The sequence below is a fragment of the Gopherus evgoodei genome, chromosome 3 (assembly GCF_007399415.2).
Source record: "Gopherus evgoodei ecotype Sinaloan lineage chromosome 3, rGopEvg1_v1.p, whole genome shotgun sequence".
NCBI lineage: Eukaryota > Metazoa > Chordata > Testudines > Testudinidae > Gopherus > Gopherus evgoodei.
Window position 1 is genome coordinate 59,619,303 of NC_044324.1, and position 23,008 is coordinate 59,642,310.

The 23,008-nt window shown below is 42.0% G+C and overlaps 1 protein-coding gene across 1 annotated transcript in view; it reads right to left on the reverse strand.

Moving 5' to 3' along the window:
* Positions 1-22,681, reverse strand: part of LGSN (lengsin, lens protein with glutamine synthetase domain) — a 40,024-nt gene extending 17,343 nt beyond the window's left edge. The window contains exons 1-2 of the mRNA XM_030558317.1: positions 22,652-22,681; positions 10,402-11,401 (exon numbers count right to left, since the gene is read on the reverse strand). Of these exons, the coding sequence (XP_030414177.1) occupies positions 10,402-11,401; positions 22,652-22,681 (1,030 nt within the window). The remainder of the gene's footprint in view (positions 1-10,401; positions 11,402-22,651) is intronic.
* Between the last annotated feature and the right edge of the window lie 327 nt (positions 22,682-23,008).

A 23,008-nucleotide genomic window follows, 5' to 3' on the forward strand; every position in this document is an offset into this window, starting at 1 on the left:
TTAAAATCAATATCTTAGCCAAAAACAGAAAATTAAGTTGACAATTATTTGTGACAAGTTTGGTTTGGACAAGATTTAACGTTCAGTGAGCTTACCGCTCCGGTTTATATGGTCCAACGCTTTCTACCTCACCATGATGAGCTCTCACTCATGCAACGAACACCGTAACTAGGTAACTCTAAGTGAGGCTCACTTCCCTAAAATGACTCCAGTGGAAGAATTCAAAGCAAGAACCCTTGAGACACAATTTTCTTAAAAAAAAAAAAAAAAAAAGAGTTCCCTGTACACTCCTCGTTTGCACAAAACCCACCTACTGACCTGCTGCCCTTGAGCCGCTTTTTTTTAAATTATTTTCCTTGAGTCACGCTAGGAATGTGACTCAAAGGGCCACAACCTTCCTCCTCTTCTGCTCCTATGAACTAGTCCTCGTCTGGGCAAAACATTTACAGAGTCTGTTTCCTAGGTTAAGACAGTGGCATTTTCCCAACAGAAAAGGGATGGAAATTTTCTCTTCTGTGGGGAGATGAGGGAAAGAATTATCCAAACCATGCAATTAATTCTGGAAGGTATCCTAAGGAGAGCGGTTTAAGAACCTACACAGAATAGACTAAGAAAGCAGCTGTTTAACTCACCTACAAACAACGCCAAAGTAAAATCTGCAAGAGCAGCCTTTCAACTCAGAGGCCTAATAATAAGATGTAACTAATAATTGATGAAAGAGTTACAAATGACTCGAAACCATACTCTTAGTACAAACCAAATGGTAACACAGACAACACCACTTTTCTTCGCTGCTCTTCAATCATGATATTCTCCCCATGGGGAGGTCCACCATTCCTGGAGATTCAGTGCAGCTGAGTATGAGTGGCACTGCAGCTGTTGGACCAGCAGGCTGGGGGGTGAGCCAAGCATGAAAGCAGTGCTGTGTTTCCATTTAGATTGTCATTTAACACATTTGGTCCCCAAAAATGCTTGCTAACAATCCTGAATTCAATTTCAATATTTTTTTAAATCAATATCTTAGCCAAAAACAGAAAATTAAGTTGACAATTATTTGTGACAAGTTTGGTATGGGGAAGGGAGTGGGCCAGTTTTCATCAGAGAAACAAAAAATGTTGACTGACTTTCCTATAACCCTGTTACTGCTAAATAGAGCCCGCCAACAACTGTAATATGCTCATCTCCTTACTAATGTATAGAGAAGGGGTCAGCAACCTACAGCACACATGCCAAAGGTGGCACGTGAGCTGATTTTTGATGGCACGCAGCGGCAGACTGAGCGGCTGAGCCCACCACTGCTCTGGGTTTCCGGCGGCTGCCCCATTGCCACCCGGGGTCTTGGCCGCTGGCCCCACTCAGCACCCACTGCAGGCCTGGGGACCCCCAAGGAACCCCAGGCTGGCAGCGGTCTGAGAAGGCCGGCGGCTGAGACCCTGGCTGAGCCTTGGGTTCCATTCACTCAGCTGGTAGCGGGCTGAGCAGGACTAAATTCAACGAAACAGGAAAACAAGAGCAACTAATGACAAAGTGCAAGAACCTAGAGCAGTGGTCCCCAACCTTTTTAGTCTGGCATCCGCCAGACAAAGGACGGTGGCAGTGGATGAGCATCCGCCAAAATGCCACCGAAATTCTGCGGCATTTCACTGGCAACGCCTCTGGATAACGTTGCTTATCAGCAGCAAGCGGCGTCATCCAGAGGCATTTCCACTGAAATGCTGCCCAATTTAGCTGGCATTTCAGCAGATGCTGGTCCGCCGGCCAGTACGCAGGTGCACTGAGAGGCCCCTGCGGGCACCATGGCACCCACGGGCACCACGTTGGGGACCCCTGACCTAGAAAGCCTTCTGAAGCACGGCTATCGTTTTGATTTAAATGGACTTGAACTGTATGAAGAATTGAGTATACTGTCATCCCTGTTGCCACATGCAAAATCGATGATGGACATTGTACAGTTTACTCATACCAGCAAACTTGTTGACATATATCCCAATGTGTACATTGCCACTCGTATTCTACTGACAATTCCTGTAACAGTAGCATCAGGAGAATGGAGTTTCTCAAAACTAAAACTCATTAAAAACTATCTCCGCTCTACAAGGAGTCAGGAACACTTGTCTGGTCTTGCTATTCTTGCAATTGAACAAGACATCACTTTGTCTTTGTCATACGATGACATTATTCCTGATTTTGCAGCCAAAAAAGCCAGAAAGATTGCTTTTAATTAAAAACAAATCCTTGTTTCAATACCTCTTCATATAAATTTCCAATAAAATGTTGACAAATTAAAAAAATTATATTATTTGCATCATTCTCTCAAATCAGAATTTTTTCTATAGTGCTACTTCTTTAATGCATTACAGTGTGCTTAACTACATTAAACTGGTTTTAATAACATGCACGTGGCAAGTTTTCCAGTAGTGTAGGCTTATGTTTGTGTTGCTAAGAGCAAGACAGGCATGGGGCACCAGTTTAATAATCCTGCCTAGGGCACCATAAATCCTAAGGATGGCCCTGGTTGGGGGAGCGGGTTCTGAGCTCCAAAATTTCTACAGACTTGCCACCCATGTCCTCCTTCCCTTATGCACCCCAAATTCTCACTGAAGTAAGTGTGTTTTTAAGCATGCATGGAATTGATCTGAAGAATAGCACCCTGTTCCTTTAAGAATGTCCCAAACTGCTAACAATTGGGTATCGGTCACACACATGTACCACATTCTCATTGGGATGTCTATGAAGGCACAGTATGATCAAACCTGGTCATGTTAATTGGGACTAATTGTGCACTAACTGCCCACGTGCTACAGATCCAGTCCCACAGTCTGCACTCATGCAAAATATCACCGACTTGAATGAAATTTTTGGCCTGATTGAGAACTATATGGGAAATTTGGTAATAGGACTAAAGCCTGCTCCTAGCACACTACCCACCTAAAACAGGCTGCACAGTGGAGAGGTCCATGGTGACCAGAAGGATGGGATTCTCCCTCAAGCTGTCATACCTCTCAACAGTCCCCATTTTCAGGGGACTGGCCTACTTTGGCCAACCTGTCCTGGTTGAAGTTGAACTTTTCCCACATTTAGTGGCCCCTATAGCTGTACACACATTACAAACTGTGCACACCACTAGCCCAGGCAGAGCTAGGGAGGGCAGAGGCTTCAGCAGCTCCTGGGCATGCTTACTGGCTGCAGGGGAGCTCAGGGATAGTGAGTGACACAGCCTCTGGGAAGACCAGGCTGCAAAGTGAGGCCTGAGTGTGGCACAGATTTGATGGGTGAGGTGCTGGGGCCATCAGCTGCAGCAGGTCAGTGACCAGTTGTGTCTTGCTTTAGCCACTTGAAATGCTGGGAGGATTGAGCTGCGATGTGGCACCAGAGTATGTCTTCAGTGGCTATTGCACTGGTTCCTCTGACTCTCTTAAGTTGGGTCTATAAAGTAATCACTGACTCTGTCATGCCCTATCCTTAAGACCTCTCACTACTGGGACATAGGGAGTTCCCACTGTCCTTCATGGCATTTGGAGTTCACACCCCTTGCAAGGGCTTCCTTTGTTCTGCCTCTGCCTATGTCCTGCATATAGCAGAACTACCCTGATTAAGCTACCTGGAAATTTGGATGTGATGAAGATCTCTCACTTAAGTAGTATCAATATTCACTTAGCCCAGTGGGTTTTGAATCCATTATGAACTATATGCCTTTGCAGTATTGGTGAAATATCCATTTGTATCTGCTACAGGGCTGCATTTCCACTTCCAGACTAAATCTACAATTAATTAAGCACTTAGATTGGTGAAGCATATAAATTTCTATACAAATATAAATTTACGAGTATGCCAAACAATGGCTTCCCCTTGCACCTTCCAGGTCAAATTTATCCATCAAATCCTTGCTTCCAACCTTGCTTCTGCCTACAGTACCTCTCTATGCTCATTTCTTTCCATTCTACCCTCACATGCTTCACCCTGCCCTAAAGCACATATCTATCTGCTTTATGTCCTTATCCACTCTTACTTTTGAGCCTTGGTACTTCAACTCTAATGCCTCCACCAATTGTTCCTCCTTAAAACACACTTTACTCAAGTGGCCTATCAACTCCTATCCAGTTCTTAAAAAATGTTCACACAAAAGGACAGGAAATTTCTCTGAAAAGGAATTGCAGACCACAGTCTTTCTTCCCTTTCTGCATTTTTGGTATGTGTGTATCTGATATCAATGGGAGTGTTGCCAAAACAATGATTGAAAAATTGTGTAAGGACTTCCAAATTTGGCCCAACCATATTTTAAAGTGAGACAAGTGAAAAAAGTGGTCATATTACATTCCAGACTGCTATTGCCTATGGACTAGTTATATATTATATTGCATACACTAAATAAGCTACATCTCTTCAGTGTCAGAGGCCTCTCTTTCTACCTATCTCCCTAGCTTTTCTGAAAAGCCTAGGAGGCTTTTGATTAGTAATGTCTAGCTTGGAATGAACTCTATTTGCATAAGTGCATGCTGTTATCATATATAGGTGCTTATGCAAATACATAAACTCATGTAAATGAAAATGTTTGCATAATTACCAGCATTTGACATCTTCCATGTTTCTACAGTGATGCACTGTTTTCAAGGAGCTGTAGTTTCAGATCTGGTTTAACTGACAATACCCAAGGAATAATTTCTCTAGCTGGCTGAAACATCTTGCTTCATTTTCTAGGTCAAAGGATTTTTTTTCCCTATAATTGACTGTGAATTTGAGCACTCTTCTTTTGTCTCAGTTCTGATTATTTTTTTTGAAGGGAGGGGGGAGGGCAGGGAGGTCTATGACGAATGTGTGCAGGACAATAACTGTGAGGGGGAGAAATACAGTGACTGGCTGCATTATGCAATTTGCAAAATCTTAAAGGGAAGGATGAGTAGACTAGTTATTTTTAGAGGGTTGTTAGTGAAGTGACTAGTGTGAATGGGTCTAATTCCTCTTTACCAAATGGAATAAGAATTTCTCAGCTATGTCACTGGCCCTCTGTTGCTGACTGCTGAAGGAGGTTCTTTATTCAAGTGATAGAACACTGTGCTTTTAGAACAGTAAGATCTGAGTTCTGTCCTTGCTCTTGTCATGAAGGTCTGAAGTGTGTTGTGCCCAGCATAGTAACAAATCAGATGGATATGTTATAGCATTTAAATTATCTAACATGTTTGACTCCACATTAAAAAATTAGAGGTGGATAGTGTGACATTTCACTCCATAATGTTTTATAGAAATGTGTTTATGAGTGTAAATATGACATAACTGGAATACGTTTTATGCTAGATGTGCCATGTAACATATCTCTGCAAATTTTATGATCTACTGGTTAGATCATATTCCTGCTATTTACATGCATGTATCATTTATGTATTCGAAGTTATGAATATTGGCTATGTACTTGTTTGATTTTAAGTAGCCTCAGTGAAGCAGTTGGTCAGCTTCTTGAGAAAAGCCTATTATCAGTAAGTGCACAATCAAGAAACACTTAAGCTAACAATGAACTTTGAGAGATGCCAGTCCACATCTGAGCTTCCCTGAGACTGTAGTTCAGCCTGTAAATTTCTGAGTCATGCATGGACATGTGACTTGCCCATGTGACTCCAAAACTCCATCTTGTAGAGGGAATTCTACACAAGTGAGTAGAGGGGATTCTACACAGGGGGAGGGAGGAGTTTCTACCCACAAGAGAGAAACTATATAAAGCCCTGGAACCCCCCCACCCCATTTTGTCTTCAGCTGCTCAAGAGACAGCTTCTCCACCCCCAAAGGATACCTGAAAGAAACTGGAACAAAGGACAGTAGCCACAGGGGTGTGAGTGATTGCTGGACTCAGACTAGAAGATGCTACTCTGTAAAGCTTACTGGAACATCTCTCAGGGTGAGATTTCATCTGTAATCACTTTCTTACTGTATTAGGCTTAGTCTTGCGTGTTTTGTTTTATTTTGCTTGGTAATTCACTTTGTTCTGTCTGTTATTACTTGGGACTGCTTAAAACTTCAGTCTCTGGAAAAAAACATGGAGCAGGTCCTCAAGAAGTCAATTCTGATGCACTTAGAGGAGAAGAAAGTGATCAGGAACAATCAGCATGGATTCACCAAGGGCAAGTCATGCCTGACTAACCTAATTGGCTCTGCAGATGAGGGCAAAGCAGTGGATGTGTTATTCCTTGACTTTAGCAAAGGTTTTGATACAGTCTCCCACAGTATTCTTGCCAGAAAATTAAGAAGTATGGGCTGGATGAATGGACTATATTGTGGATAGAAAGCTGGCTAGGTCGTTGAGCTCAACGGGTAGTGATCAATAGCTCCATGTCTTGTTGGCAGCTGGTATCAAGCGGAGTGCCCCAAGCGTCGGTCTGGGGGCCAGTTTTGTTCAATATCTTCATTAATGATCTGGAGGATGGCATGGACTGCACTCTCAGCAAGTTTGCAGATGATACTAAAGTCGGAAGAGTGGTAGATATGCTGCAGAGTAGGGATAGGATACAGAGGGACCGAGACAAATTAGAAGACTGGGCTAAAAGAAATCTGATAGGGTTCAACAAGGACAAGTGCAGAGTCCTGCACTTAGAGGACAGAAGAATCCCATGGACTGCTACAGACTAGGGACTGAATGGCTAGGCAGCAGTGCTGCAGAAAAGGACCTAAGGGTTACAGTGGACAAGAAGTTGGATATGAGTCGACAGTGTGCCCTTGTTGCCAAGAAGGCTAATGACATTTTGGGCTGTATAAGTAGGGGCACTGCCAGCAGATCGAGGGATGTGATCATTTCTCTCTATTCAACATTGGTGAAGCCTCATCTGGAATACTGTGTCCAGTTTTGGGCCCCATGCTACAAGAAGGATGTGGAAAAATTGGAAAGAGTCCAGTGGAGGGCAACAAAAATGATTAGGGGGATGGAGCACATGACTTATGAGGAGAGGCCGAGGGAACTGGGATTGTTTAGTCTGTAGAAGAGAAGAATGAGGAGGGATTTGATAGCTGCTTTCAACTACCTGAAAGGGGATTCCAAAGAAGATGGATCTAGACTGTTCTCAGTGCTAGCAGATGACAGAACAAGGAATAATGGTCTCAAGTTGCAGTGGGGAGGTTTAGGTTGGATATTAGGAAAAACTTCTTCACTAGGAGGGTGGTGAAGCACTGGAATGGGTTACCTAGGGAGATGGTGGAATCTCCTTCCTTAGAGGTTTTTAAGGTCAGGTTTGACGAAGCCCTGGCTGGGATGATTTAGTTGTGGATTGGTCCTGCTTTGAGCAGGGGGTTGGACTAGATGACCTCCTGAGGTCCCTTCCAACCCTGATAGTCTTTGATTCTATGAAATCCTACTTTTTGTATTTAATAAAAACACTTCTTACTTAGTATCAGAGGGTAGCCATGTTAGTCTGGATCTGTAAAAGCAGCAAAGAATCCTGTGGCACCTTATAGACTAACAGACGTTTTGGAGCATGAGCTTTCGTGGGTGAATACCCACTTCCTCAGATGCATGTCATGCATCTGAGGAAGTGGGTATTCACCCACGAAAGCTCATGCTCCAAAACGTCTGTTAGTCTATAAGGTGCCACAGGATTCTTTGCTGCTTTTACTTCTTACTTATTAATTAACCCAGAATATATATTAATACCTGGAGGGTGGGGGGGAACAGCTGTGCTTATCAGTGTTATGGAGAGTGAACAATTTATGAGTTTACCCTGTATAAGCTTTATACAAGGTAAAACGGATTTATTTGCTGTTTGGACCCCAATGGGAGTTGGGTATCTGAGTGCTAGAGATAGGAACACATCTTAAGCTGTTTTCAGTTAAGCCTGCAGCTTTGGGGCACGTGGCTAAGACCTGGTTCTGTGTTTGTAGTAGGCTAGCGTGTCTGGCACAACCAGGCAGGGTTCTGAAGTCCCAAGCTGCCAGGGAAAATGGGCTTAGAGGTAGTCTCAGCACATCAGGTGGCAGTTTATGTGATCGAACCTGTCACAGATAGAAGATACAATTTGGTTCCATATCTAGATTTTGGCACCCCAAACTTTGGAAGGTTTTGGAAGAAAGCTTTTTATTTAACCCACTTTAAGTATATGAAGCATTTGCAAAATATGGATTTGAATAAAGGTTTGTATTTCAAGACAACCTCCCCCCCCCCACCTCTAATTTGTGTTCAGATCCGAGGTTTTGGCTCAGGCTGTTAAATAAAATCAAAATGAATAATAATTTAATTATAAAAGAAAACATTTTAGGATAAATCTAATATGCTTTAAACTAACAACACTCCTGCTGGTGCCAGTAGAATATTGGTTAGGGACTGAGTAAACACTGCAGGATTTAGTCCATTATAAATACTTTGTGAGAGTAGGACAACTGTAATATTTTGGATTTTGTTTAACTTTTTCTGGTGTTGTAAAACTTTTCTCCCTTAACTTAAGCTGCAGTTTTTCAGTGAAAATCAAATTTCCAAGTACATATTTCTAACTAAGTGGAAACCATTGTTATGCAAAGAAGAAAAATTCTTGTTTTAAATAAGTCTTATCCTATCTCTGGGACAGCAGTATCAGTGAAAATGTACAAAAAACATACAGGAGTCTAGGACTTATGCTTCACCAAAGGCAAATGGAACTTGGGTTCACAAGAGTTCTGAGTTGTGTTTTTAAATCCAGGTGAATTCTACATTTAGCAAAACAAGGTCTCCCTTTTCTTATAGCTTCCTTACCTTAAAAGTTTTGAACTATAATTTGCATAATGGTCAATGACGCAGCTGAGACAAGGTGGGTGAGGTAATATTTTGTATTGGACAAGCTTTCAGTCTTACACAGAGTTGTTCTTCAGACCTGATCTGTGTAAATTCAGAAGTTTCTCTCTCACCAACAGAAGTTGGTCTAATATAAGATATTACCTCCCACACCTTGTATTTCAAATATCCTGGGACCAACGCGGCTACAACAACATTGCATACAATGATGCAGTTGGTCAGTTGGAGTTTAAAACAGCACATATTTATGAGGCAAAAAGGGCTGATGGAATGCTGAAGACATTATTCCTATGCTCATTTTGCAATTTAGGAACTGGGCTTTATGAACTAAGGGGAAAACTAGTGGCAATCTGAAGGACTTGGTAATGAATTCCACTGGCCTTTCATTAATGCAAATACATAAAATAATCTAGAAGGGAAAGAGGATATAGTCTATGCAGAAAAAAATCCTCTTGGCTGTCTACTGATCTCATACATTAAATATGATCACAGTGAAAGCTGACCGCAATATATATTTTCATTGTTCTATACTTCTGAAGCATCTTCTCTTTAAAAGATTACCTTTTAGGATTTAATTCACTCAATTAAGCATAGCAGTGCACAACTATTCATGCATCCAAGTGTCTTGTTCAAAACTTAACTTGGGTGATTACATTATGTCTCCCTGTGGCTTGAATTGTTTGCCATCTGCAAAATTGCCTGTTTGTCAGAGCATCTTTAGCAAAACTGCTACACTGCAGAAAGCAGATTTTTTAAAAATGTTAGATAACTTTATAATGAGTCACATGATATTAAATCATGGATCCATTGATATCAACTATTGGCAAGGGTAAGAATGTTTTCTATCACTGGTAAAAGTATATCATAGATCGAAATTATTGGCCCTGTTTTATAAGCTAGTAAAGCGATCTGAGTACCATCCTCCTACATTCTTATTAGTCTGTGACCTAACAATGCCCACTAACAATGTTTGTGCTGTTGACCACTTCCCAGAATAACAACTAACCTGCTCAAACTCATTATACCATTATAGCTAATAATAACTTTCCATTTACTGATCCTGCTAGCAAAATAGTTTAATTTTTATTACTTCAAAGAAACCACAGTCTATTAGTAGCAATTAATTGGCTTTACAAACACTTCTCAAATGGTCTTATTGAACAGAATGAAGATATGTGTCGGCTCTCTGTTTAATTTGCTTTTCTTACCCTATTCTTCATATTAGATGTTTTGGCATTCCAGTCCTCTTAGGACTAATAATTAAAAATATCATCCCTACATGGGAGCAATTTTCACTGCTGGATATGTTAACAAAAAGGAAATTTCAAGAAACTCAGATTTCAAGGCTTTCCAGTGACTAGCAGACCTATGGAAAATGTTGCCTGTGTCCAGTGTAAATGAGAAAATATTTCATTTTTTAGTGAACAAGACATGACTACTTGTGAATGGCAGTTTCTGGCAGTCAGTCGGGCTTTGTAACACTTTACTATAGAAGAAGCAGGCTGGAAGTACTGTAAAACTTTTAATCAAGTCCAGTCACATGTACAGTAACTGCTATTGCCAAATGTCTAACATTAATGCTGACAAGAGATTGGGGTTCTTTTTTAAACAATTTAACTGCATACTTGAATGGTACAGTAGGTGATGGTTTAATTTCTTACCAGTCTGGTCTGGAGAAGGATCGAATTTAATTCCTGGAGTGCTGCCTGTGTTTTTATAAGCTGGTGGTTGTCTCCTACTGGGATGCTCCATGTTGCTGCTTTCTGATTGTAGCTGATCAGAGCCAGCAGAGCTGTGAAACAAGAGGTTTGGCAGCCCTGCTACATAATTGTCTATATAGTGGAGCTTTCGATTCTCCCCTCCAAAATGAAGAAAAAGAGACTCAAAGGATCTGCCCTGTGTGTCAACTGCTTTTTCATTGGGTTTTGGCAGACGTATATGGGAAGAAGTTCTGCTGGAGTTGCCAGTGGATATGGCCCTGTTACCACGCAGAGGATTGTTTCTGAGTAGGTTTTTCAGCTCTTGCAATATTTGTTTGGAAACTCCAGACCCCAGCATGAAAGATGCTTCAGTGCTTTTTTCCTGGGTTGTTAAATTATTACCTTTATTCTCTTTCTCTGTTGCATCCTCCTCTTCATCTTCTGTTCCTCCACATTTGTCCTCATTACTTGCTGTCTGTGTCATTCCAGATTTATCTTCTCTGCTCGCTACGTCTGAACCCCCAGATTTTTCTTCTTTGCTCTCAGACTCCATTCCCAAAGGCTGATTCCCTTTGCTTGATGTCTGTATTCCCTCAGGCATCTCCATCTTTCTTTCTACTATTCTTCTCCCACCCTCACCATCTTTGTGGACTTCTGTTTTCCTCAATATATTCTCTTTCACACTGATTTCTATAGGGAAGCTCCCATTTCCGCCCCCCTTTTGATCTTGCGTGTTAGGGAAATTAGATGTTTTTTGAAAGGATGTACTTGCAGGTAGTTCTACATGACTAGTTGCTCCTTGCAGATAAGAATGATCTGGGGTGTTTGTAGGGTGGGAGATCTCCATTTTTTCACATTCTAATGGGAGAATGTTTTTTGCAGTGACTTTGACTCCTCTTGTCCTTCTTAAACCACATATACTGCCGCCATCAGCTTCATCATAGTCATTTCCAGCTGTTTTCTGTAATCATCAACAAAATAAACAGCCAAATAATATGCATGAATGAAACAAGGGTAGAATAATACAAGACAGAGGAAGTAGCACCAACATCTGTATTTTATTGTCACCTGGTACTTCTGTTATTTATTGCTGAAAAAGAGTTCTATGGGGGAAATTACTTATAATTTCTGTATAATTTTCATATAATTTTCATATAATTCAGCTTCTCTGAAGATATCTTCTTGAAAGACTCTTACTGTGGGGTTTTGGCTCCTTTAGAGCAAGACTGGTTCAGATCCCTATTCTTCAGGTATTTAGACCATTGAGGGAGGATTTAACAGGGAACAGCACAAGCTGGATTCCCTGCTGCCTAGTATGTGCCCCCCCTTGGCAAGCATAAATGTCCTTTAAATGTGAACAAAATGTGTTTTTAATACAGCCAAATGCTAAATTAATACATCTAGGAACAATTAATGCAGACCATAATTACAGAATGGGGAACTGTATCTGGGAAAGACATGACTTTGAAAGGATTTAGGAGTCAAACTGGACAAGCAACTGAATATGAGCTCCCAGTGTGATGCTATGGCAAATGGGCAAATATGATCCTTGGATGTGTATATATAGGGGAGTAGAGAAGTGATTTTACTTCTGTATATGGCATTGGGGAGATCAATTTTGGAATACTGTGTGCAGTTCTGGTGTCCTAATTTTTAAAAGGATGCGGAAAAACTGGAGCGGCTTCAGAAAAGAGCCCCCCAAATTATTTGAGAGCTGGAGAAAATACCTTGCAGTGACAAACTTAAAAAGCTCAACCTGTTTGGTTTATTGAAAAGAAGATCGAAAGGGGACTAGATTAGTGTGTGAGTAACTGCAAAGGGAGAAAATACCAGGTATTAAAGGGCTCTTTAATCTATCTGAGAAAGGCATAACAAGAACCAATGGTTTGAAGCTAAAGCCAGACAAATTCAAATTGGAAATAAGGTATACATTTTTAAGAGTGATTAACCATTGGAATAAACTACCAAGGGAAGTGATCCATCTCTTGATGTCTTCAAATCAGGACTGGGTGCCTTTCTGGAGGATATGCCTTAGCCAAATACAAGTTATATTGCTGGGCTCAATAGAGAGGCAATTAGGTGAAATTTAATGGCCTGTGACACATAGGAGGTCAGACTAGATGAACTAATAGTCCCTTCTGGCCTTAAATATTATGAAATCTATGTTCTGTTCAGTTTCTCCTACTTAGCAGGGGCAAAGCACCCAGAATGAAACACAAATTTGAAATGATCAAAAATGTGCCTCAGGGAAAGATGAAAAAAAGGTGTGAGAGAAAAGCCTCATGAAAAGTAACCTTATCAACAGGAGGAGTGAGAATCCTGCAAGATGATATTTTCAAAGAAACAGAATGACCAAGTATGTAATATTCCCTTCCTAAAGATGCCATCTGGAGAGCAAGAAGCTGTAGGGATGTCCTAGCAGAAAATGAGAGTAAAGCCACAACAAGCAGCAATAACAAAGTTAATGCCAAAACTTCAAACAGCTAGCTTGCTTTTTTTAAATAGCATTAACAATATATAGAGGATTTCACACATGCAACACCATGCATGACATTCAAGTCTGCAGAAATACATAGCAATCAGTGAAGAAGAAAAAAAAAGCCAGATAGAAATTAGGAACATCCCCAAATAAAACTACACTATTATAAACAACAACAAAGACACAATAACAACTTTTATTTTAAATGTATATATGGGACTAAATGACTTAGCCAAGGTCCCCTTGATTTGCTTGAATCAGCTTTGAATGTATAGATAAAAAGCTACTGGGAAATCATTAAATGTTCTGAGTTTGAGTTTTATCAATATACTGAAGACATTCAGATCTATGCTGTCAAACTCTCCAAATTTATATTCTGCACTTTCATTGTTTTCTGTGGTGTCTGAAAGAAATAGGGGTCTGGATGAAAGCAAATTGGATACTAGTCTAGATAAGACAAACAAGTTGTTTATTGGCAGATGGAAATATTTAGAACAATAGACAGTGGTGTCTGTAGCACATATTGAATGTAACATTTGCCTATCTTCTGCCAACATGATTAATGGCTTTCTTTTATCTAGGTTCCCTCACTACCCTTTGATTAGCGGTGATGGCCCACTGTACCTTTGGCCAGCACTGTCTGGCCAAGATGATGTGACTTGTCCTCTCCTAAAATAGACCTCACAATAGTCTTTCAAACCTCTCTCATCCTCACTTTAGACTACCGTAGTGTGCTCTACTTAGTACTATCTATAAATGCCACCCAGAAGCTTCTGCTACTACAGTATACATCTAGCTGTCAACCTTCTAAGTAGGACAAGCCACTAGAAACACATAACACCTGTGCTCAGATCTATACACTGGCTTCCTTATGATGTCCAGGCGCAATTAAAAGTTGTTAATGGGAGCATTCAGTGCAAAAGTTTTGCTTACCTCAATTTTCATTTAAAATATACAGTTCTCCTTTAATGTGTCTGTCTGTCAAAAAGCTACTATATTTTTTGCTCATTTGACCCCCCAATAATAAACAGGCCCAGTTCTTAGAGCTGTGCCAACATTGCTGCTTCTGGAAACAAGGAAGCAAACTAAAAAGCCACATACATTTAAACTTCCCTATTATCAATATAGGAAATTGACTGAGGAGTATGGGGGACAATATTTGCAAATGGGAAAAGACACAAAATCAGTAGGAAATAAAAAATTTCTAAGGGAATACTACAAATAGAAAAGTTTTCTTTGAAACAAAAAAGAGAAAAGAGATCAAGCTAAGAAATTTTCTTGACATGACTGTATTTTTAAAGAATTTACTGAAACGCTAGACCCTCTTTCCCTGGCAGAGTCTGACAATATAAAAATATCATCTTTTCTAAGTGATTTCTTTTTTTTAAATTAGCCTTTAAAAATTCCTTTGTTTTCTGAATAATTTGGTACCCTTAACTTATTCATAACAATATCTGTATTTATTTTCTGTGCTTCCTAATGCAGTCATATACTGTTCAAGGCTGTCCATTTCAAAAATCTTTAATCTACTCTTGGATATGTCAAGTGAAACAGAACTCAGTTCTAGCATGATGTCCACAGTGCTGATCTCTGAAAAGTATATAAATTGAATGTAACTATGGTAGTGATACTGACAGCAACTAGGAGATCTGACCATATACTTTCAATTCTGTATGACAACCACATTTGTGATCGCTAGACAAAATAGGATCACTTCAGATCAAATATACAATATGAGAGAACCATCCACCGACAGTGATGCCATTCTAAACATTTTCATAAACACAAGTTACAATCCATACTGCAAGGAATAGCCCCTTCCAACCAATAGACATGAGGGAAATTACTGGCTACATATATACCTACTAACAGAAAAGTCCCAGTGCAAACATGCTAAGATCTTACAGATCTGGGGCACTGTGTCAAGGATTTTTATTCCATAAAAGAAACTGGGACCTTGGGACAGGTTTGGGAGAGGTTTAGATTGGATATTAGGGAAAACTTTTTCACTAGGAGGGTGGTGAAGCACTGGAATGGGTTACCTAGGGAGATGGTGGAATCTCCTTCCTTAGAGGTTTTTAAGGTCAGTTCATTTGGAAAGATTTTGAAACTTTAGATTTCTGCAATTAAATAAATGGACCTATTTTTCTTTCCATGTCCTAATGCAGCATTCTTTCATATTAAAAATTAAAATGTTCATTTGTATTTATGACTCTAGGGCTATGAGACAGGTTAGCTGCCAAGGGAAAAGCTATACTCCTTCTGCATGAAGCCAAATTCCAGACCTGGTCATGTCTACCCTAGGAATTGGCCCTTGTTACAGCTTTTGGTATAGCTGCACCTCTGCAACCCCTAGTGTCAACACGTATAGTTGATATTGACACTGGTGGAGCTTACTCCAGTTTCAAGAAGGGATAAGCTTCATCAGTGTAAACAGGACCTTTTCCCATCTATACTATAGGTTTCTTCCAGTGCAGTTACTCTATTGGCTGGACACCAATGGCTGCAATCAAGTCTAAATCCTCAATGCAAATCCCCAATTGCTACCATCAAATAAGTATCAATGTTATGTCAACTAAGGAATCCCCAGAGATGGGAAGGGAAGGGGACAATCAAATGCTAAGAAGTTCATCCAGCCTGATGTAAAGCCTAGTCAGGGGAGACCACCTTCTTCTGGTCAGGAACAAGTACCCTCATCTTTAGTCTTCTAGCAGTTAGGATGACAGCCCCCGTCCCTGCCTCTGGGACGGGGGCTGCCCACCGTGACACAGTGACAGGCTGGAAAAGCTCTGTAAGACAGAAACCTAAGTGATCAATGGGATGTAAATCTGCTGGACTTGAGATGTAGTATGATTTTGGTGCAGACTCCCTTGGCCAGGGCGGAGGCAGACCCAAGTGAGACAATCTTCCTCCAGTATATTCACAGGGATTAGGACTACCACATCAGACATCTCCAGTAACAGTGGGACAGCATATGAATTCCCTCCCAGTTTCTCTGTTCTTGACACTGGCCATCTCTGTGGTTATTGGTTGGGATTGGCGACATTTTCAGGAAATTATCTGCACACTACAAAAACAGGAGGCAGTGGCAGGTCTGGGACCACTAGGACTAGAAGGGTTAGGAGAACCATCTGACTCTCTTCAGGGGGAGTTCAAGGTCCCCAAGATATGCATCCAGGTCACAAACAGGTGCAGTAGCTAGAAAATTGTATTGCTGGATTTAGAAGCCCAGATTAGTGGCACAGATTTTGTCTACTAACAAAGGGGAGGGCTCTGTGCTGAGCCAGGGCTACAATCAAATTGCTGCTGTGAATGATGAGGTGATAGAATGCCCAACACCTGAGGCAGGACCCCCATTTTATACTTTGAACAGAATGCCTATCCTGCATTGACCATGATAAACAAACTGAGAAGTGAGGACCCTATTACTGCTATCCTGGTTGTATTGCCAGGCACTCCTGCAACTAGAATGTGACATCCCTTGTGCTGAGAACTTAGGCTGGGAGAAGACCTTGTACTGTGTATTGGCTCACTTTTAGCAGCCTGGCAACCACCAAGAGGTCAGAGAATGCTATGCCTTTTGTTCTGAGAGCCAATTAACCACCCTGTAAAGAAGTTAGCCGGGGTTCGTCCCTCTCTGTGTCGATGGGGAGCCACATTGCCTCACTATGCACTGTTGATGTCTTGGGGGAATTAGTCTGGCTGTGGGAGTCTCCCTTGGCGGCCCTTGCGGCAACTGAAATAATCACAGTAAGTCCAGACCCTAGGTCAGGGCAGGGCAACAGTGAGTCAGGCGCTCAGGCCCTCAGGCAGGGGCTGAGCAGTAGTAATACAAACAGTAGCACTAAGCCCAGGCCCTGGGTCAGGGTGTGACAACAATGAGTCAGGCTCTCAGGCAGGGCTGAGCAGTAGCAATGAGTCCAGGCCTCCAAGGGACCTGGGAGGGGGGAGCCTGCCACCTGTGAGTTGGGTGGCAGGGGGGATGCAGGCCTTCCAATCCAGTGCATCCCAGCCTGGGGCCCTAGCAGTGATAGACGACCCACTGCTGTGTCAGTGGGGATCCTGGTCGCAACACACTGACATGGGCTCTGGCAGTGATGCAGCCAAACTAGAGTCGGCTGCCCCTGGGCTACTTCCAGACTCCCCCACTAGTGATACCTGGGTCATGGTGGTGTCTAGCATCATGGGTTCCTCGGGGTAGTTGGTGAGAGGCAGATCTGGCAGCTCCTCTGGGTAGCTGGCTTGGGGCAGGCCAAGCAACTCCTCTGGATAGTGGGTGTGGACAGGTCTGCCCTTGGGTGCACCTAGGGCTGCAGGAGCTTCCCAGTCATGGGCCAGGCAGGAGGCATCTGGCCTCCCTGGTGTCTGTCCCTCCAGTGAGTTTTCAGGTTAAGCCTTTGTACTTCTGGGGTGCTGTCTGACCCTCTGAAGCATGGGCTCAGAGTTCCCTAGCTCTGCCCGCTCCAGTGTCTGGAAGGGCTTGTTCCTCTCTGGGGTGGTGGGAACCACACTGCCTCACTACACACCTCAAAGTGCATCCCAAAAGGCCTCCTTGATTCCACTCCCCTGATCAAAACTCCCTTCAAGCAAATTGGGATGGCTATGGTGGGTTAATAATAATGATAGATCTATCTCATAGAAGTGACCTTGGAAGGTCATTGATTTCAATCTCCTGCCTTTGCTAGTAGGACTAGGTACCATCCCTGACAGTTTGTTTGTGTTGTGTCCCCCTCTCTGTAAATGGCCCCCTCAAGGATTGAACTCACAAACTTGGGTTTAAGCTGAGTAATGCTTAAACCACTAAGCTATCTCTTCTCCTTACCCACTGGTTACAGAAAAGCTGGTAGGATACCAATACATTCTTGTAATTGTAGCCCACACCACCTAGTACGCAAAGGCCATCATGCTATGCTCCACAAAGGTGACAGCAGTCCTGCTGAAACTTATGAAACTCTTAGTGATTAGGGATCCCCCCTAAAAAAATATTGACTGATTAGGGGAATAACTTTACATTCCAGGTAATGAAGGAGCTATGCTCCCTATTGAGGATCATGTCACTATAACCCCTATGATCTGCAGATAAATGGGTTAGTTGAGAGATTCAACAAAACCTGAAGGAGATGCAATTTGTGGCCTCCAATTCCAGGCATTGGGATCAGCTACTTCCACCCATTTTGTTTGCTATAAGGGAGGTACCATAAGTTTCCACCATATTCTCTCTCTTTGAACTATTATATTGGCAATAGTCTTAAGGAAGATTAGACCTCTTATGGGAGGTCTTGGAAGAGAAGTATCCAAAGGTGACCAGTACAGTTCAGTATGTTATCCAATTCAGAGGGCACCTCAAGAAGTGAGGAGTTTTTGCTCATGAAAACCTGTTGCACGACTAGCAAGTGCAACAGTAATCATGCAAGCAGAGTGCACACCTATGGACCTTCCAGCCTGAGGACCAAATACTATTTTATTGCTTCCTGACATGGAATACGAGTTGCTAGCCAGTTGGCAAAGACTTTTTCAAGTGGTTTGTTGGTCATCCTTGTGGATAACGATGTCTATCTGCCCAGGAGGCAAACAGAAACTAGGCTGTACTATGTGAACCTATATAAGCATGGAAAACCACAGAAAGGTGTTAACTACTTATCCATCAGAGCCAGAGCTGGGGCTTCAAGTGTCAATTCCCCAAGAGCCAATGCAAGTTAAGATGGGAGACCTGAACTCCTCTCTGAACAAAAAGCTCAGGTTTGACACTTTGAAACCTTCCCCCATTTATTCTCCTCTGCACCTTGTCAGGATCTGGCTGATACACCACCACAAAGTCCTGCAACAGCAAATGAAGGAGAACCCTTAGCCCTTACCTTGGATGATGTGGGAGACCATCTCGGAGGAGTTGCAAGCTATGCTGGAACTAGACATAGTCCAAGAATCCCAAAGTGACGGGCAAAGTCCCATCATTCTTTTCTCAAAACCCAGTGCGCTTCTGCATAAACTTCTGAAAAGTGAATGTGATCCAATGCCTTAAATGGATCAGCTATTGATACGTCTAGGGCCTATCAGGTATATCAGTACTTTAGATCTTACAAAAGAGTTTTTGCAGATCCCCTTTTCACCTGCATTGCAAGAAAAAAACAGTCTTCTCAACACTCTTCAGGCTCTTGCACTTCATAATAATGCCCCTCAGCTTACATGAGGAAGCTGTAAAATTTCAACAGTTAATGGACCTGGGGCTCAGATTGGGATGAGCCCTTGCAACAAATATGAGCTGTTCTCCAATCACTGGCTGAAGCGGGTCTCATGGCCAATCCAGCCAAATGCAAACTGGTGAATAAAGACGTCACTAACTGGGTTATAACATGGGAGGAGGACAATTTAAGACACTAGTTAGTCAAGAGCAGGCATTGGTGACTTGTCCTATTCCTTGAACAAAGAAACAGGTTGTCATAAACAGATAGCTAAGGGTTAATGTCTCTTTCACCTGAAGCACCTGACCAGAGGACCAATCAGGAAACCGGATTTTTTCAACTTTGGGTGGAGGGAATTTTGTGTCTGAGGTCTTTGTCTGTCTGCCTGTTTTCTCTGAGCTTTGGAGAAGTAGGTTCTACTTTCTAATCTTCTGTTTCTAAGTGTAAGGACAAAGAGATCAAATAGTAAGTTATATGATTTCTTTTCTTTGGTATTTACATGAATATAGTGGCTGGAGTGCTTTGATTTGTATTCTTTTTGAATAAGGCTGTTTATCAATATTCTTTTAAGCAATTGACCCTGTATGTGTCACCTTAATACAGAGAGACCATTTGTATGTATTTTTTCTTTCTTTTTTATATAAAGCTTTCTTTTGAGACCTGTGGAGTTTTCTTTTCTGGGAAATTTCAGGGAAATTGAGTCTGTACTCACCAGGGAATTGGTGGGAGGAAGAAATCAGGGGGAGATCTGTGTGTGTTGTATTTGCTAGCCTGATTTTGCATTCCCTCTGGGTGAAGAGGAAAGTGCTTTTGTTTCCAGGACTGGGAACGGAGAGGGGGAGTCACTCTGTTTGGATTCACAGAGCTTGTGTCTGTGTATCTCTCCAGGAGCACCTGGAGGGGGGAAGGGAAAAAGGATTATTTCCCTTTGTTGTGAGACTCAAGGGATTTGGGTCTTGGGGTCCCCAGGGAAGGTTTTTTCAGGGGGACCAGAGTGCCCCAAAACACTCTAATTTTTTGGGTGGTGGCAGCAAGTACCAGGTCCAAGCTGATAACTAAGCTTGGAGGTTTTCATGCTAACCCCCATATTTTGGACGCTAAGGTCCAAATCTGGGACTAGAGTTATGATAGGTAAGATGCTTTGTTGAGCTAGCTGGCTATTACAGGCAATTTATTCCTGGTTTCACAACCATAGTAGTCCCTCTGAAGGACTTAAGAAAAAGTTGTAGTCCAAAGAAGATCCACTGGAGTGACAACTGTGAAAAAGCTCTTAACACCTTGAAAAATGGGTTGTGCTAGAAGCCAGTCCTCTTCATTTTGCATTTCTTAATAATTTGCAGACAAACAACTCAGATGTAGGCCTGGGTGCTGTGCATCACAGAAGGTGAATGTTGAGGAGCACCCCATTCTGTACTTATATAGGAAGCTGTTCCCCAGTGAGAAGGCCTACTTCATGATTGAAAAGGAGGCACCAGCAGTCATGGGTATAGTCCATAGAGTCCCCTTAGATATTATTACTATGTAATCCCTTTCCCTCATTAAAGATCACACACCCCTCTAGTGGCTAAAAACCACAATTGAGAGGAACCCTCCCATTATGCTATAGTATTTAGCTCTCCAGTCCAATTGTTCGAGCATGCAACATCATGCCAGAGCAAAACACAGCATTATGGACTTCTTTACACAGGAAATAGGGGAATTGGGATCTGATGGGGGAATCCCAAGTTCTGTCGTGACCACCCCAGTCAGTAAAGAGTTAAATAGCTCTGCTGGGCATAATCACCCCGAGCCCAGTGCACCTGTAAGGGCTGTCAAATGTGAAGAGGAGCATCTCCTTAAAAGGGAGGATCCAACCCCAGTGGAGGGTGGCATTCAGGGGGAAGCAGAGCTAGAACTTCTTGGCCTCATAGAGCAGGGGCTACTTACCCATATCGCTGCTGAAGAGCTGCTGCCACCTGGACCCTCTTGAGAGGTAGAGGGACCACCTACTTTGCTTTGTTTTTCATTAGAGCCCAAGATACCCAGCCTGAACCTCTCAGATACTTAGGGGGTTAGGAACCCAGCCCCCTTTAGAGAGACGATTTACCTTTGTGCTCTCCAAGGAACACTAGGATGAGCCCAGACTGTGGGCTGTAGGATTATTTCATTTTCCTTTTCTTTTATTTCAGACTGCAGTCATACCCATGAGGGGGGGAAACATATCCCTAAGACTTGCAGCTGAGAGGCTGCACTCCAATTCAGTGCCACAGCAACACCTAGAGCCGGAGAGAGTCATTGGGGATGAGAGAGAGGCCACCCTCATACTAAGGGGATGCACTAGCGGTACCACCTAGGACACCAGGACTATTACATTACTTCATATGAAAAAGCATGACAATTAATGTAATTCACGTCTTCAGTCTGTTTATTTTCACATACCTCATTGCCATAGTCTTACTCCCATAATAAAGCTTTGCATTAAACATGCAATTATCAGATTAGCTTCTGAAGGCCTTTGATTCTGAAACTGGTCCCATACAACAGGCTTGTCCATGTAAAGCTGGCAGCAGTGCAAGATTTCTTGCAAGCACTTCCATTTGTATATTGCCACCTACACCATGAGGAAAGTGCTCTTTGGTGGTATGATTTCAAAATGAAGGACCTGATCCTGCCTTAACAATGGTGTTTACACCAATATAATGTTGTTGCACTACAGTTGCTTCCAACTTACATTGGTACAAGTGAGAACCAAACTAGGCTCCAAGTCTACCATCAATATCTGGTTCATCCTCTGTTTGGAAGACGGAGGTGGACTTAATGATCTAATAGTTCTTTATATCTAACTTCTATGATTCACTTAATATATGGTCACAGAGAAGTCAGTGACTCAGACAAGGTGTATCTCTGGCATATCGAGTATCTGAGAAGAGTACTACTGCCATGGGAAGGCTGGATCCACCATGACAGCCAAGCCACTGTAACTATTTCTCAATATCTTATTGAGACACAACTTTTTTCACATTTTCATAACAAAATTTCCTATAATCTATTAAAAAAAAAACAGGTAATACATATGTTGCTCCCCTGGATCAGATTCTGCTTTCAAATACACTAGTATAAATCCAGAGCAATTCCACTGATGTCATCAGAACTATTCCAGATTATCACTGATGTAACTCAGGTTAGTTCTTGTCCCAGGACATGTAGTAACTCCATTGACATCAGTGGTGTCACTCTGGATTTACATGTGTAAATGGGATCAGACTTGGCCCTCTGATTCAGGGGCTTCTGATAAAGAATGGAAGATGTAGGATACTAGAATAACCAGATCTAATTTCAAAAAGCAAGTTTAGGGGGTTTTATTGCATTGTACAAGAAACTCTGTTCCCTCTCCCTGTGTCTCTCTGACCCTCTGTTAGTTCAGAACACAACATGTCTCTTGTGTATAGATCAAAAGCTTTGCACTGTAAGTAAGATGAGATGTTGTTCCACTCACAGATCTTGAAAGCCAGAAATCAGAAAATATTTTGTATCAACAGGTCTGCATTGAAACCATTCACAATCAATGTCTTACCTGATGAGTGAGCTCTTCCTCCTTGTCCATCTCCAGCACATTCTGGTTCAAGTCACCATGAGAAATGGTAACTGCCTTGTAATAAAATTGCACCCAATATTTATAGGTGCTGCTACAATAAAGGTTAGTTTGAACAGAGTTTCTATAAGGTTCTTTTCCCAGAAATCCATGGCAGATGATGAACAATAAAAAGCAAACCCTCATGTGTCATGGCAGTTTGCTGGAATAGTGTTAAAGTAGTAAACTGACAAGTGCACATTTCTAGCTGACTGCCTGAAAACAAAAGAGAACTGAGCATAAAACTGTTTTGCTCAACTTTTTTCCCCACAAAAGGTTTTTGTTATGCAATGAACCATT